This window comes from Haemaphysalis longicornis, unplaced genomic scaffold, assembly GCF_048455015.1.
Source record: "Haemaphysalis longicornis isolate Haplotype H1 unplaced genomic scaffold, Haemaphysalis longicornis Haplotype H1 scaffold_103, whole genome shotgun sequence".
Lineage (NCBI taxonomy): Eukaryota > Metazoa > Arthropoda > Arachnida > Ixodida > Ixodidae > Haemaphysalis > Haemaphysalis longicornis.
The window spans coordinates 84031-101403 of NW_027526207.1; the positions used below are offsets into that span (position 1 = coordinate 84031).

The window sequence follows — 17373 nt, forward strand, 5'->3', positions numbered from 1 at the left end:
GCTCGCTACAGTAGGCTACTTGTCCACCGTCCAGGAAGTTCGGGAATTGTGTGCGCCAGTGAGGGGAGTAAGATGTGTCGATGGTTGGAAAATCTGCAGCTTCCCAGGCTGTCAACATCCGAGGGGACCTTGTTGAGACGGGCCTCGACGTAGGCAGGTTTCAGCAGTGCAATAAAACTGCCTCTTGGCGATCATTTAATCAAATAGCACTGACTTGGTCGTCGTGTGAAAAATGTTGTACCCCTGTTGTAGTAAGGTGTAACAGGTGCTAGTACAGCGGATATGTCAAGTAAAAAATTGCACCATCTTCTCGCAGGACAACCCTGACTAGTATGCGAAGCAGCCGTGGGGGTCGATTCAAGTGCCCATTAGTTTTCAGTTCGTCGTTTCCGTTAGGTTGAGGTACGTAGCTGCCGTTATATTTACCGTTTGATTTCCATGGTAACTACCACACTTTTCACTTACCGGAAATACCAAATATGAAATTCCGTTGACCCCATGGCTGTTTCGCATACTACTCAGAGTTCCCCTATGGCAAGATGGTGTAATTTTATTAGAGGAGGGGGTGTTAGAGTGGATAAGCAAAAGAGAGAGAGAGAGAGAGAGAGAGAGACGCTGTACGTGGTATGAGTTTGTCTTTATTTAAGCATTATCATCATCATGTTCAACGTAGGTGGCGTTGAGCCGAGCATGCGATGTGGGGATGTGAACGGCACAACAACAGCAAGAGAGGGACATAGCCCCGGCCATAAGATGCTTCGCATTTAAAATGAGAAAGTAATTCACTCTGCGATGGCGGATACCCAGAGGAGCTAAAGTGACAGGGAATTTTGAAAAAAATCATTGCGGACTCTGGACCGAAGTCTTGTCTGAACAACCGTTCCTCGAGGGCGGTAAATTTTGCGGATGGTTTGGGATGGGTTTGTAACCCTTTCGTGCTGGAAAATTGCGGCACAGCACCTGTAGCAGACAGCGTGCACGTCCCGCGCAATTGGAAATTTTTGACGTCTCAGGCGCCCGTGAGTCCTGACACAGTCTCCACAATAGCCAAAGAAAAACAAGTGAATATAAAACTTAAGAGCGGGGTCTTTCTTCTGTCTCCGGTGAGCTCGGCACATAACGCTTCAATTTCCGCTCGTGTGAACACCTCTTTGTCAGCAGCCGTAAACAAACAAACGCACTACAAAGCCTGGCACTGTACGCACCTCGCTCTTCAAAAAGAAGTGTACGAAGTGGCGTTTGGAGTTCCTTTTAGGGCATGGATCAAAGCTGCACAGAACCCTTGCCCAAACGAACTCGGACATTTGATCGGCCAGGTTACGCAAGATCATGAAGCAGAAAATTACTGTGGTCAGTAGGTCGAGGTGTACGTCTGCTCAGTTGGTTGGGCTGAAATGTAGGGATTTCAGGAAGTGCAGTGGCTGGCCGAAGGACCCTAAATGAGGAATAAAACTCCGGAAAGCCGCATGGCTTTAGGTTTACGCATTTACACCCTAAGCAGATGTTACGATGCAGCATGGCGCGTAGGCCAAAAAAGCCTCAAGGGAATATGTTGCACCCACTGCTCTCGATCTCGCCCTTAGTAATGGCAGCCGTGAGTTTGCACATGCAAAGCTCGACCAAGCAATTAACGTATGCATGCGTGGTGAGCCTCAGTACGGCAGTGCATAGTGCGGGGAAAGGAATCGAGGGCGGTATAGAGTGTGCAGTTGAATTTTTGACTGACATAAATTGTTAGAACCACAGCAACCGAAGGAGAAAATCATTCGTTCGAAAGAATTCTTCGGCGACTGTTTTTGCAGCATTGTTCAGAACGGCAATGGCTTGCGGTAATCGTGTGAAGTGTGTAATTATTGTCAGAATGTCGTCGCGATCGGTAGAGGTGGCAGTCGGTTCAAACAAATCAATATGATCGTGATAACAATTGCATCGAGGTGGTAAAGAAAAGCTGCGTGGAAGCTTTCTGCGTCCGGCCACTGTCACAGTCTCGACAACTGTCTTGCACTGGCGTAAATCAGAATTAAGGTTCGGTAGACCCACCAGTGCATGAAATTGCACTTTGGAGCTTTACCGCTCGGCTGTCACATTTGTTGTACTTAGGGAACAAAGTTTATGAAACAGTAAACGATTCGTGGGCACTCTTCCTTTGGGAGATACGCTCATTCTACGATGATTTAGTGCTTGATGGCAGTAACCCCACAAATGAAGTCGTCAAAAATGAAGGGGTGACCTGCAGTGGGTAACATATCTGACAAGACTGAGCCAGGCCGAAATTTATGAGGCACGGGTTAAAATGCTCCAGATAAAATGGCCGCGTATGTGCTCACTTCGCGCCAAATGCCATCGAAGGACAATGTTCATTTGCCGCCTCTGCACCCTAACGCCTCTCTTCTCCCCCGTGCCTTCAGTCACGCTCTTCCTTTTCCTGTCGCGATAAACCTGAACTCTATTCGATTTTCACGCTGGTGAGGATGACTGGTGGCATTCCCTTTGAATCGGAGCGTCGGTTGTCAGCAACCGACTTGCGTTTTATTACGCTTACTTTCCATACTCCTAGCTAACCTAATAGATTTGCTTCCTCCCGCCATCTGCCCCACATCCGTTTTAAACTGTCATCGCTCCCACCCCCCTTTTTTCTGCCCCGCTGTTCTAAATTGTCATGCATATGATTACTCCGCTTGCGTACCCATGCCTTCCCTACTTTTCTTCTACCACAACTCCAGTCGCCTCTTGGTCAGTTCTATGGCCTCGTAGTTGAGGTTCCCCGTCGCCCCAAATCCCATAGCCTCCCCCAGCGTCGTTTCCCCCTCACCCCGCGGTGATTGTAGCTGTGCAGCTTCTGGTCTTTAGTTTCGCGATCACTGCCGCAGCATGCACATGTTTCATGCTGCTGCGTGTAGATACCCGTGTATGCCCGGGTTCTCGTGCACCCCGCCTGTGCGTCGAAGAGCAATGCACTGCCTCTCGTATTGCCATGTAATCCTTCCTTCTTAATTTCCAGTTTCTCTGTCCCATGAGTCTCCAGGGGTTTTTTTTGCTTCCATTCTCTGTGCCTACTTTGTCGTCTATGCTGCCTTAACCTGCTTTTTAACTGTTGCGTAAGCACCACTTTTCCCTACCAACATTCCGCACCGCTTGGTCAGCTGTCTGGTCCTCCGCTTCCACCGCGTGTCCGTGCTCCTCATATACAGGTACTTAAACACCCTCGCGGCCCATTTTTTTGTCACCCCTGTCACTAAGTCACTGCTAAAGCTATCTGCTCTGTGCCTACCTCGCCTCGAAAGACGACCAGCCCTTATCCCCCGTACCGCATCATTTATAGTTTTGCTGTGGGCCCCTAGGGCCAATCTGCCTTCCGCCCTATGATTTACCTCCAGGCCCGCTTGGGTATCTGGTTTTATGCACAGAACCGAAGTTCCGAAAGTTATTTCTGGTACCATGACCCCTTTCCGGACTTCTCTTACCACCTCATATTTGTTGTATCCTTATATGGCCCTTTGCTTCATTGTAGCCGCGTTCTGTCTTCCTTTCGTCTTAAGGTGAACCTCATACGCATGCGTGGAATCCCCTGCTATCTATTGGACTCTTTTCTTACTATTGAACTTTGAAAGCTGCCACGTGGTCTACGCTCTTCACCTGCTCCCTTTGTATTTGTACGTAAAACTATTTCCTATCATTAACATCAAGGGGCCATTGACTTAAAATAAAATAATACTGCGAGTTAGAGTTGTATATCGATGTATTCCCTAAAATAGTACTAATGAATTTCTTTTGGTTATTAATGCTGAGAACTATAAAATGTGTTTCGGATATTTTAGTTCAGAAACTTTTTCTTTTCATAGAAAGTTATCGTTCAAGCAACCCGTTTTGTAGCCGGAGGGCTTAATCGAGGGATCGACCGATACAAAGACAGACATACAGACATACAGAGAGATCAAAATTTGGGTGCTTAAGTAGTCCATAAATACTCGTTTTAAAAGTTGCTCAAACCCAGACCCTTCAAGTCGACGCTGCCTACGCCTCGGTTCATCCTTGTGCTGTTGAGCAGCTAGGAGGGGTCTATTGCTCATTCCGGGTCAGCGTCACTGTAGGCGCTCGTTCTGGTATACTGTAGAGGTGTCTGTGCTACTCCAAGTCAATGGTTGGGGGCACTACCAAATTTGCAGGATTACATGAGCGGCAAGCGCCGACGTTGTTGCAGCTTACAGGTTGCTATATAATACACTTAGCTAAATGTACCTGCGTTAGTAAATGTTGTACGCGATACAGTGTTTATACAAGTTTTTAAGCTGCGGAGAGCGGCGTGTTTTTGCTGCTTTTCCTGGTAGATTTGTACTTTTTAAGACATATAAAACAATGCAGTACGAGCCATCCTGCTGCTATATTTGCCCAAAGTCTGGAATGGGCTAAAGAACTCCCCCCTCCTCCCAAAAAAAGTGCAATGTCGCTCTGGTGATTCCCCAAACGGTATGGCAAAAGGCGAAACCACCAACGAAAAACGCCTATTCACTTTGTGCACATGGCCTATCAGTAAAGCTGTACTGGGCGGCTGTTACTTTACGTACGACCCGTGGCGTATACAGACTTTGAACTACTGTGCGACTGGTCTTTGCCCTTGTCACTTCCACGCGGGTCCGCTAGAACCGTGGCCTACGCTGCCCATCGTTGCAGGTAGATCTGTGATTCACGCAGCAGCTGGCAATAGCTCGCTCCTGCCAACGGTCACACTTTTCCCCCTGCTCGCGCACCACCTCTGTGGAAGCGTGGTACGACTCCAACGATTCCAGTGGGCGCCGAATGCTGCCACTGAGGATCTTACTCGCTGGTAAGGCCGGTGAAGAAGCCGGCGTTTCTGCGCCAGGGGCGCTACATCTCGGGTAAAAGTCAACAGCTAGCCTTTTATTAAGAGTCCAATTGCACACGTCTGCTTCTAACCAAACGTGGCTGCAGTTACGCAGATATAACAATTACAATAAAACATCACCCAAATGCAGTACTTACCTTCTTGTAGAGCAGAAGCTGTGAAAACCGCTTGCATTAAAACCAAGAAACTGCAGGCTTTGTGTGCTTCCGCTTCCCTCATTTTTTTCGCAAAGAGTTTCTGTGAGGAAAACGCAATCCTTATTTATCTGCGTAAAAACTAAAATCTAAATATTAATTCTGATGTTTGCGCATGGGCGTCAGCGTCATTTTGTGCTGCAGCGATCGCCTTCTTCATTTTTGCGCAGTTTGCGTTGACACAGCATTCAAAGATCATTATGCCCTATTTCATAAAGAGCATAGTGTGTCCCCTTATGCGGGAAGCGATTTCCGGAAAAAACAAATGTCCGGCAAGAAATTACCTAAATAGATACTCTCTAGACGACCTCCGAAAAACAGGCTGCATTGACTAATACATCACAGCATTATTTTATGCGCGTTAATAATGCATAGCCGAAAAGCACTACGCTTCTGGAAAGTTCAGAAGCATGGCCCACCATTATTATAATGTGTTTCCATCACTGTAAAATAAAATTTTTACAAAAGAATAAAAATTTTTTACGTCTTTTCTTAAGCAGAAGCATCTCCCAGTACGCAGCGTTTCCGGTATCAGAATATTACTGCAATTCATTTTCCCGGAGAAAATTTCGTTTTACATAAGCATTTAACGACTCAATAATGCAAACACCACATACCGTGAGGCATACTTTGATTTCCTCATTGCTAACAATGCAAGCTTATGGTACTATGAAAAATATTGGATGAAAGTGATTTTTTCTTGTGGGGCATCTGACCGCAACACTTTTTGCTACATTATTCTCCACAAAAAATGAAAGCGTAGGTTGTGACTGCATGTATATCTCACGATGAGAAAATCCTGTAGACGTATGGGCTACATCTCAACTAAACCCAACATATATTTCTGTCAAGCGCCCGGATAACGAGTTGGGGTGCAACTATTCCTCACAACAGCATTTTCTAGTAACTCCATGTCACTGCCGTCTTTCCGCAAAGTTGCCAGCTGCACAGTTGGTAATCACTGTTTTCACAGTTCTCGCGTCTTGTTGCGCAATAATTTTGAAGTAGAAGACTCCCCCGAGGAACAAGCGAATGTCTTATGTAATTATCTTGACTTTTTCAGACATATAATCCTAGGTGTGGAGTTGAATTTTCAGGATTTTTAGGTTACATACCTAAATCTGAAATTTTGCATTGTATCTGGCCAAAACAAAATTGGTCATCTGGTCACAGCATACTGGTCACAGCAATATTGCGCGTGAAATATGTAAAACTTTATGCGTTGACAGGTATTGTTTATGTCAATGCCCATACCGACGCAAGTATGGGACGTTGTTTTCGAATTATATATCCCCAACATACGGAAGGGGCTATTTTGAATTAGTTATTATGTCGAATAAAGCTCGAAATCAGAAATAATCTGCAAGGCAGTAGCAAAAATGCAATTCGTTAAAAATACCTTATCATGATTTTTATGCATGTTTGCCGCATAAAACGTACGCCGTTTTTATAAAAATTTCAAATAACCACTCAAACAGCATACCAGTTGATTCGGTCATAGAGATATTGCCGCGAACCATGCATTGGGTTTGTTTATTTGTGTTTTGCTTTTACCGCCCGGCTGCGCCGGTCTGTGTTATCTCCGTGCCAAGGGAAGCGCGTGTTCCATTCTTTCTTTCTGTGCCGCATGTGTTATCTGTTCTGATAGGGAGAGCATTCCGATCTAACGTGAACATCCCGGAATAATCTTCTTGCATCTACAATGTTCTCGATGCGAATCGACGGTTCCAGAACCACGCGCGCCGAAAGATAAAAAGCCTGCAGAGCAGACGCCGGGGCATTCGATTCTGCGACGCTCGCCGACGCACGTACGTCACTTTGTTGACCACTGCTTCGCCGCCTCTGTATTCTTTTCAGTTGTTAGGGGAGCACAAGTTCGCTCAAATAAACTTGTTTCTTTTCCAAACAACTGCTTCGTCCTTGGCTACGTGACATCTGGTGGAGGTGCGGGGTACGCACCCTTCATGCCCACTACAACCTCTGGAAGCCGCCAAGCCAGTCAAACAAGAGCCAGCCTCCGCGTGCAAGATTTACCACCCGAGTTCGGTCTACTACCGGAGAAGACGAAGAAGAAAAACGTCGCAACCAGCACCATGCTCAACCAAGGCAATCCTCCTGTCGTTCTGCAGCAGCCACGGGAACCGCCATCATTCCGAGGAGCCCCCGCAGAAGACCCAGAAGAATGGTTGGAGAAACTGGAGCGCGTCCGGAAATTCAACAGGTGGGACGACGCAGAAACGTTCCGGCACGTTTTCTTTTACTTGGAAGATTCGGCTCGCACTTGGTTCGAGAACCACGAGAGCTTCTTGACAAACTGGGCTCAGTTCAAAAGCGAGTTCACTAAGACCTTCACTACCGTCGTGCGGAAAGAAAGAGCCGCCCTTTTGTTGGAAACACGCACGCAACACCCCAACGAAGGTGTCGTGATCTTCGTTGAGGAGATGAAGCAGCTATTTCGCCGCGCGGACCCCGAAATGACGGAAGAAAAGAAGTTGCGCTTCTTAATGCGCGGAGTGAAGGAGGAACTGTTTGCTGGACTTGTCCGAAATCCGCCCAAAACCGTCGCCGAATTCGTGACCGAAGCCAGCACCATTGAAAAAGCCCTCGAAATGCGTGCTAAGCAGTATGACCGCAACTTTGTTGGCGCGGCCAATGAGAACGACTTTGGCAGCACGCGGATCCCGGCCGACAGCCTACGCGAGACTATCCGCGCAATAGTGAGAGAGGAGCTGCGGAAACTTCTCCCAACGCCGCCGCATCCCCAAGTCGCTTCCCTCACCGACGTGATTAGAGAAGAAGTGCAACAAGCGTTGGGAACTTCTACGCCATCCGAGGTACCCCGAGAGCCACAAGCTATGACATACTCCGCGGCTGTTCGTCCACCCCGCCCTGCTCCAACACGCCGTCAAGAGGCCCCGCCGTACCGCCGCCCACTGTCACCCGCCCGACCCCCGGTAGCCCGAAACCAGACGCCGAGGAAGACGGACGTATGGCGAACTCCCGATAACCGTCCTCTGTGCTACCACTGCGGAGAGGCCGACCACATTTACCGTCGCTGCCCATACAAGAGACTCGGACTGCGTGGTTTCTCCGTCGACGCACCTCGCCCTCTCCCTGGCCAACGACCACGTGAGATCGACGAGTATCTGTCTGAAACCAGCCGTGGCCCAGCGCGTTTCAACCGTTCGCCGTCGCCCTACCCATACCAATCGCCGAACCGCCGTAGCAACGCTGACTTCGCCCGTGGAAGGTCCCCCAGCCCACGCGGGGGAAACTAAAAGCAGCAACTTCTGGAGGTGAAGTTGCTCTACGGCGAAAAACCGGAAACCCTCCAACGACGCAAGGACGCGCCGAAGACAGTGATTCACGACATGCCCTCATCCCGACGACCCGACCTAACCCTGATGAGACTCCCGAACACGACGACAGCTATACGCCGCGACGCTTACCCGACCTGACCGAGACGTCCGCTGAGAAGACATGGACAACGACGACGCACAGTGCCCGACCGTCAACACGCACAAGCCGAGATGCGACGCCCCGACGCACCCGGAACTCGAGGAAGGCGGCATCCGACGTCAAGGTGTCCATCGACGGTTTTGATGTAGTCGCCCTCGTAGACACGGGAGGCGACTACTCCGTAATGAGCGGACCATTTGCGTCTAAGCTGAAGAAAGTTATGACCAGATGGGACGGTCCGCACATACGCACAGCAGGAGGCCACATCGTGACGCCAAGTGGAACGTGCACATCGCGCGTCACCATAGATGGCACGACGTACCCTGCAGTGTTCGTCGTTTTGCCCAACTGCTCCCGCGACGTAATTCTCGGAATGGACTTTTTGACAGACAACGGCGCAATAATCGATCTCCAGACGAAGTCGATAACTTTTTCCTCCGACCACTCCATGACGCCGGAATCGAACCCCGAACACCGTGCAGCTGTAAGGATCGCCGATGATCACGTCACCCTGCCACCCCGCGCAAGCTTGATGATCACCGTCTACACTGAAGGTGCTGCTCCCGACGTCGACGCTATCGTGGAGAGTGACCGAAGGTTGCTTCTTGACCGCGGTGTGTCTGTCGCAAGAGGCATTGCGCGGTTTAAGCATCGCAAATCCCACGTTTTGGTCACCAATTTCACCGAGGAGTACCAGCATTTAAACAAGGGCGCTGCAATTGCGTTCGTCGAAGAAACGCAACTAGCAAGTGACGTGATAGCAGTCGCCGACTTTGAAAGCGCACCCGACGATACCTTCAAGCTTCCGCACCCCTTCGACGTGAATCCGGCGCTACCGCAAGAAGAAAGGAACAAGTTATTGGCTTTGCTGCGTCGCTACAGCGAGTGTTTTTCGTCGAACTCAAAGTTACGTCAAACACCTCTGGCGAAGCACCGGATAATAACCGAGGATGGAGCCCGACCTACCCGACAGTCACCGTACCGCGTCTCTTCCCACAAGCGGGAAGCCATCCGGACTCAAGTCGACGACATGCTCAACGACGACATTATACAGCCATCGAAAAGTCCGTGGGCTGCGCCGGTCGTACTCGTGAAGAAAAAAGACGGCACACTGAGGTTCTGCGTTGACTACCGGCGATTGAACAAGATCACCAAAAAGGACGTGTACCCCCTGCCACGAATCGACGACGCCCTCGACCACCTCTGCCATGCGAGGTACTTCTCATCGATGGACCTCAAGACCGGCTACTGGCAAATTGAAGTGGACGAGAGAGATCGAGAGAAGACTGCATTCATAACCCCGGACGGCCTATACGAGTTCAAGGTAATGCCGTTTGGGCTATGCACGGCACCAGCAACGTTCCAAAGAGTCATGGACACTGTGCTAGCTGGCCTGAAGTGGCACACCTGCCTTGTATACCTCGACGACGTTGTGGTATTCTCCCGGACTTTCGACGAACACCTCGCAAGGTTGCAGTCAGTACTCGAGGCCATCCGTACGTCGGGGTTAACGCTCAAGCCTGAAAAGTGCCGCTTCGCGTACGAGGAACTGAAGTTTTTGGGCCATGTCGTCAACGACGCGGGAGTCCTGCCTGACCCGGCGAAAACTTCAGCCATAGCGAACTTCCCAAGGCCGAAAGATAAGAAGGGCGTGCGCAGATTTCTTGGACTGTGCGCATACTACCGGCGCTTCGTCGCAAACTTCGCACGCATTGCAGAGCCGCTCACGCGCTTGACGAAAGATAGCACCGCTTTCAGCTGGGAAGACGACCAAGAAAAGGCATTCTGCGAGCTGCAAAAACACCTGCAAAGCCCGCCCGTGCTCGCTCATTTCGACGACAACGCCGAAACGGAAATACACACGGACGCCAGTGATATAGGCTTGGGTGCCGTCCTTGTCCAAAAACAAAGCGGGTGCGAAAACGTAATCGCCTATGCCAGCCGTGGTCTGTCGAAGGAGGAGAAAAACTACTCTGCCTCCGAAAAAGAGTGCCTGGCTATTATATGGGCCATTTCAAAATTTCGCCCATACGTGTATGGCAGACCGTTCAAGGTTGTAACAGACCACCATGCGCTGTGTTGGCTCGCCAATTTAAAGGACCCCTCTGGCCGTCTCGGGCGGTGGAGTTTGCGCCTGCAAGAGTTCGACATTACAATCGTCTACAAATCCGGCAGGAAACACTCCGACGCCGACTGCCTGTCCCGCGCCCCTGTCGACCCACCACCACAAGACTCCGATGAAGACAGTGCGTTCTTCGGGGTTGTTACGGAGAGCGACCTAGCCGCCCAGCAGCGTGCCGACCCCGACTTGCGAGTAATGATCGACTACCTCGAAGGACGTAACGTCGCCGTGCCTAGAGCGTTCAAGCGTAACTTACCAGCATTCAGCCTCAGAAACTCCGTCCTCGTGAAGAAAAATTTCAGTCCCGGAACAAGAACGAATTATCTACTTGTCATCCCCGCAGACCTTCGTGACGAAATTTTGGAAGCGTCCCACGACGACCCGTCTTCCGGACATCTCGGCACAGCTCGCACTATTGCAAAAATTAAGGCGAAGTACTTCTGGCCCCGCCTTACATCCGACGTCACCCACTACGTTCGGAGTTGCCGGGACTGCCAGCGACGAAAAACGCCGCCGACAAGACGCGCCGGACTTCTACAACCGATCGCCGTCCCGCGGAGGCCCTTTCAACAAATTGGAATGGACCTTCTAGGCCCGTTCCCGACGTCACGATCGGAGAACAAGTGGATTGTCGTAGCGACAGACTACATGACGCGCTACGCAGAGACCGCCGCTCTTCCGCGGGGGACTGCACAAGAAGTCGCCAAGTTCTTTATAAACCAAGTTGTGCTGCGACATGGAGCCCCTGAAGTCCTAATCACGGACCGCGGAACGGCCTTTACCGCGGAGCTGATGCAAGGAATCTTACGCTACAGCAACACGGATCACCGAAGAACGACGGCGTACCACCCCCAAACGAACGGACTAACAGAACGTCTGAACAAGACAATTGCGGATATGCTGTCCATGTACGTCGACGTTGAACATAAGACTTGGGACGAAGTCCTCCCGTATGTCACGTTTGCGTACAATACAGCGACGCAGGAAACTACGCAGATGACACCGTTCGAGCTTGTCTACGGAAGACGACCGACTACGATGCTCGACGCCATGCTTCCGCATGTAGAAGACGACGACCTCAACGCCGACGTCCAAGGATACCTTCAACGTGCGGAGGAGGCCCGCCAGCTCGCTCGAGTTCGTATAAGGGACCAGCAGCTGGTGGACGCCGGCCGCTACAACCTCCGACGCCGAGACGCCGAGTACCAACCAGGGGATCGTGTGTGGGTTTGGACTCCCATCCGACGACGCGGACTGAGCGAGAAACTTCTGCGACGGTATTTCGGACCCTACCAGATTCTGCGACGTGTTGGCCAACTTACCTACGAAGTGATCCCCGATGGTGACTCCGGCACATCACGACGACGTACGCGGCCCGAAGTCATCCACGTGGTTCGCTTAAAACCTTTCTACGAACGATGACGAACTTTTATTTTCATTTTCGGACTGTCGCTTATGTTAGCATCGGGTCGATGCACTCTTAGAGGGGGGGTAATGCCGCGAACCATGCATTGGGTTTGTTTATTTGTGTTTTGCTTTTACCGCCCGGCTGCGCCGGTCTGTGTTATCTCCGTGCCAAGGGAAGCGCGTGTTCCATTCTTTCTTTCTGTGCCGCATGTGTTATCTGTTCTGATAGGGACAGCATTCCGATCTAACGTGAACATCCCGGAATAATCTTCTTGCATCTACAATGTTCTCGATGCGAATCGACGGTTCCAGAACCACGCGCGCCGAAAGATAAAAAGCCTGCAGAGCAGACGCCGGGGCATTCGATTCTGCGACGCTCGCCGACGCACGTACGTCACTTTGTTGACCACTGCTTCGCCGCCTCTGTATTCTTTTCAGTTGTTAGGGGAGCACAAGTTCGCTCAAATAAACTTGTTTCTTTTCCAAACAACTGCTTCGTCCTTGGCTACGTGACAATATTGTGCACGCATTCTATATTTCGCTTTTATGAGGTAGTCTACAACATGAGTTCAGTAAGTCGATGACACCCTGGTCCAAACCATTATATTTTACCAATTCATATTTGCAACTGATGCAACATCTCGGAAAAGAAACAAAGACCCTCAAGTTAAAACGAGTGTGTACGAATTACAACGCTGTGGTTGCGTAAAACAGAAACCGTCTTTGTTTTTGGTTGTGGCTTATCGTTCCTCGCAGTCATAATTTAGACAAACGAGTGCAAGAGAACATAAATTCTTTCATTAACAAATTTAGCAATGTTGGGAAAAATTTCGCTTGATAAAATAACCAAACTACAGATTTATTTGGGCGGACGTTGATTTTGTGATGGGGCTGAAATGGCTCAGGGGAACTGCATATAGCATATGTATATGGCAATTATCACTGATAGTTTACCATAATACGTGGTGACATAAAACATCCCGAAGCTTGGTAGGCGTTTAGGCAGTGAAACGTCTTCTACTGTATTCCGTATACAACCAATGATTGACGACGTCAGCCGTTCTCTATAATCATACGCTTTAAGGCTTGTATTGACAGGAGGCGGGTGTCCAAACATGGGTACATCTTTGTGGGGGACTAAGCCATGTACCCAAAACTGTGTAATAAAAAAGCTGCCTTAAAGGCCACTTAAAAAAACATTTGTTGCAGGATATGCTGGATAAATTAAGGCGAAACTTTTGCTTTTCCGAGAAGCATAACGGGTAGTTGGACATAAAAAAATCTTGCAGAGCGAGCCAGAAAAAACTTCAATGTAGGTGTTCGAAGGTAGTATGAGACATTGTAATAAACATGTTAAACGTGGCAAGCTGCAGAGTAACGGCAAAGCAAATGTTAACGTTTGTTCTGCGGTAACTTACTGTCAATATTGCTGTCTTCTTATCGAGTATATTCTGATAGTGAGAATGAAACGTAAGAGCTATTTTCTGTAAGCTTTGACGTAAAATTTATCTTTGCTTTGACGGGACACTCCTCAACTTTTTCAAGCGCATCGGCCTCTGCGAAAAACGTGGTGACATGACCGGCCGGCCGCAGTTCAAGCTTGAAGATTTCGTATGCCATAAAATACTAACGCCACTGAGTTTGAATGCCACCACAAAATTTTATAAAATAGCAACTCCCGACCTAAGGACTGCTGGCCAAAACTTTTCAATAAACCTGGGGAGGGCAAAGCTCATTGTATAGTTTATTCCAGGCAAAATAAGAATTTTGAAGTCTCGCTAAAATAGCCTTTTCTCTGAAATGTAAAAAAAGACATTTACTTAATATTGAATTCAGAGAATACAAATACACGCTCCGTATTATATTTACATGGCACAAGCGAAATGGCAGGCAGAACAAAGGTCGCAGTACAAATACAGGCTATAAACAGTCCGCTAAGCACCAGGCCAAATATGTGCATTGCACGTATTCGCTTGCCTGCTTAGCGAGTTCTGCTTGACGATTTTGTGGGCGCTGTTAAGTGGAAATTTGCAGCACGAACATGTCTCATTGATCAAAAGAAAATCTGAATTGTATTGTTGTAAGTTTCTAGAACAAAAAGTTTGTCTATGGCATCCAAAAAAACCTTTCCGAAGTTCACACAAGCGAAATTACATTTTTTTTTTCACTTCCGCAAGCGTTTGTGGAAGATAACAGAAAGCAGTTCAACGTAAGTAAATATGGTTTCGTGAGATTTACAAGACACTTCAGTTGCCTGTGTGAGGAAAGTGAGTTGCTTTCAGGAAGATGTGGAATGTCACATCTCACCTAACGCAATATTGAAAAGATTGAAAAAAGAAGAAAGACAACAAATAAATTTTGAATAATGTTTTAGCACGCCTATTTTTGGGCCAGCAAAGCAAGAATGCTCTGTAGCGATGTTTTGAAGTTACTCAGGACAAAATGTGGCATTATACATGCGCACATAAGGAGTTAAAAACATGCCGGGCTTTACTTGAAACACGTATCGTCGTCGCCCTCAGCAGCTCGACACATTTGTGTCTATTGCTGTTTTTTAAACCCTAGTAATCAAAAAGGTGACGACAAAAAACACATGATCTGCGGTTTTTTGTCTTGCTGAAGAAGAATCTCTTCATACCCACGCACTTCGCTTCTTACGGGATATGGTTTGTGAACTGGCATCCGCAAAAGCCATATACACTGCGCGAGAATCGGCCAGTTACTGTTGAGAAACTAATAAAATTCCAATAGAACAAAGGTGAAGCCCCTTTTATTGTATTGAACATAAAAGAAATTATGCGCTCAATTACCGCCTACCTTTCCTGTCCTTTAGAGATTCAACTATCAAAATGATTACAAGTGAAAGACCTGATTCCGCCCTAATGGGATCAAAATAAATACACCGCTCGCTTTACACTCGCTAAAATGTGTTTTCAAATTCCAGATATGTTCTTGTTGGTGTAAGTAAATTTATATTGACTGCGTCTCGCATTCTGCGGGTTACATCAGGGCTTATTCTTCGGAGCATGGGCTATACGTAGCAAACAGCCTTCTTTCAGCGCCTGAATTCAAGCGTCGGGTCGACGTGCAACACACTGATTCTCATACGTTCATGCGATCAGAGACAACTCATGTATACGAGGTACTTTTTCCAAAACACCTTCCCTGGAGTACAGGGAACAAAAATGCCTTAGACAATCTTCATTGTGAATGGCCCGCCAGAACTGCCCGATCGCTCGAACACATACGTGTTAATCTTCAGATTGATCAAATGAGTGCTTACGCCCATCTTAACTGAATATATGCCTTTTCAATTTACATGTTATAACAAAAAACAATTGATTAACTACGAGTGATTTCCCTCTCACGCAGCGTACCTTCTTCCAGAAAAACGAATCGCTTCATCAATGTTATCGCTTCATCCATAAGATATGTAACACCCAATGACAAGGGTGGTACAAGGGTGTTACATCATTTAGAAGTGCTGTTGGTTGTCGTTGCGGCAGTGAGCTTACAACATAAATAAAAGCAAGAATGTTTTTTGCGACTTCTAGGAACGTATTTTAAAAAGAAAGTTGCTGCTAAAGCAAAACAAAACGATGCGTGATGGACTAGCTGAATAACGAACGGTGTATGTTTTCCCGCTGTCCTCTGGGTTGTTCCAGAAATTACGAAGGCTCAGTAAGCGTACAATTTTGCTATGAAACGCTTCACCCACGGAGCTTTAATAGTTTTGAACGTCTTCGTATTGCTTATGCCGGAATACATCATTTCATCGGCCGAGACAGTTTCTGCTTATCTGCATACTTTCCACCAACGATTATCTTCAAAGGTTCTCACCTAAAAATAATGCAAGCAACGACAAAGGGCAATCATTGTTGCTTTTTTTTCTGACTGCCACCATGCAATCCCATCGGCGTTACTAACGTTGACAAACGTAAGCCACCATCCTCTCGTTCGAGCAAGTAGGAGCAACGACAACACTGGCGGTAGGCTCTCTCGAGAAAATGCTTTCTTTATTCTAATAGCAGGATCAGCCCCGATTGCTGTAAAAAACGTTTCTTGGCATCCAGTAATACAACTCCATTTCTGCACAAAGTTTTTTACCCGCATTTTTCTGAAAACTTCAAGCATCACTTTGATTTTTTAGAAAACAACTCGAAAATGGAGATGTTCGAAAAAGCAACACGAAGGATTAAATGCTTCACCCAGGCGTTGATACGTATGATTCAAATAGTAGAGACAATTCAGGATCTGTCGTGTATCTATGTTTCAGAGGACGTCACATGTAGCAATTTAATCCACTTTGCGATCGGAAAATCTTATGCCAACGCTGCTGTACCTATCTGTGGGAACGATGATGTATCCATAACACTTGCGCACTGAGTTGAGTCGGTTTGAGCCTTTGTCCTGTCCGCAAAGAAGCAGACGAGTTTGCAACATCTAAAAATAAAGAAGTAGTATGAGCAGCAATTGGTGCATGTATATTTGAAAGGTAATGAAGCCAACTACCGGTTTGTTTAAGAACTGCTCTATGAAGATAAAAGTGACACATTTATTATAGCATGCCTGCAACAAACAATAGCCATATAAAAAACACAGACATTAGTCAGGACGCCCCAGCAACTTCGCGACAATATATTTGTGACATAGGAGGTATTTGTTTCGTCGATTGACTGCTGATCACCCAACCACAATCAAGGACCTTGACTGGTCATTTGTGGTGTGGCCTTTAGTTCCCTTTTATCATGTTACTGGAAAGCTAGCGATAACAAAGCCGTAACGATGTTGTTATTTTTGCCCATAAAACGCCATTACTGCCCATGACTCGACACTGCAGCGCACAATATAAATATATTGTTTTGTTTTTGTTCAGTTTTTGCGGGTTAATATTGTCTTTTGTTGCGCAATTGGGAGTGCGTAGGCTAAGGAAGGTATATTGTTATCAAACTTAACGGACCTGTATTTTCTCTTCACCTTGTTGGGTACAGGAAGGGGTACCCGAGCCGAGCTCCGTCGCCTCCGACATACGTTTTTTAGCGTGGTTTGAAGCGAGCGGCCAGCCAATGTTGCAGCCGTGAGGAAGTCCAGAAGCCGTAGGAAAAACGTAACTTGTTTACTTTATAGCGAGAGGTGAGCCAAAGCCAAAGAACAATGCCCCAACAGGCGAGGTTACAGTACAGGACTCGAGCAGAGTGACAGCATTGATTCACTGCTCAAGCAGGAATGAACTATAGCGCTTGGGGGCGGTCGTATTAATATCACAAGTAGTAACGGTCGAAACAAGCGTTCCCTCTAGATTGTGCACCCGATACGACGACACAGAG

At 47.8% G+C, this 17373-nt stretch overlaps 1 protein-coding gene across 1 annotated transcript in view; it reads right to left on the reverse strand.

Annotated features, from left to right (window-relative positions):
* LOC144160529 (venom metalloproteinase antarease TserMP_A-like) overlaps positions 1 to 5213 on the reverse strand; it is a gene marked incomplete at its 3' end in the record, with an annotated part of 80248 nt that extends 75035 nt beyond the window's left edge. Inside the window, 1 exon segment of the mRNA XM_077691798.1 lies at positions 5002 to 5213. Within this exon segment, the coding sequence (XP_077547924.1) occupies positions 5002 to 5083 (82 nt within the window).
* Between the last annotated feature and the right edge of the window lie 12160 nt (positions 5214 to 17373).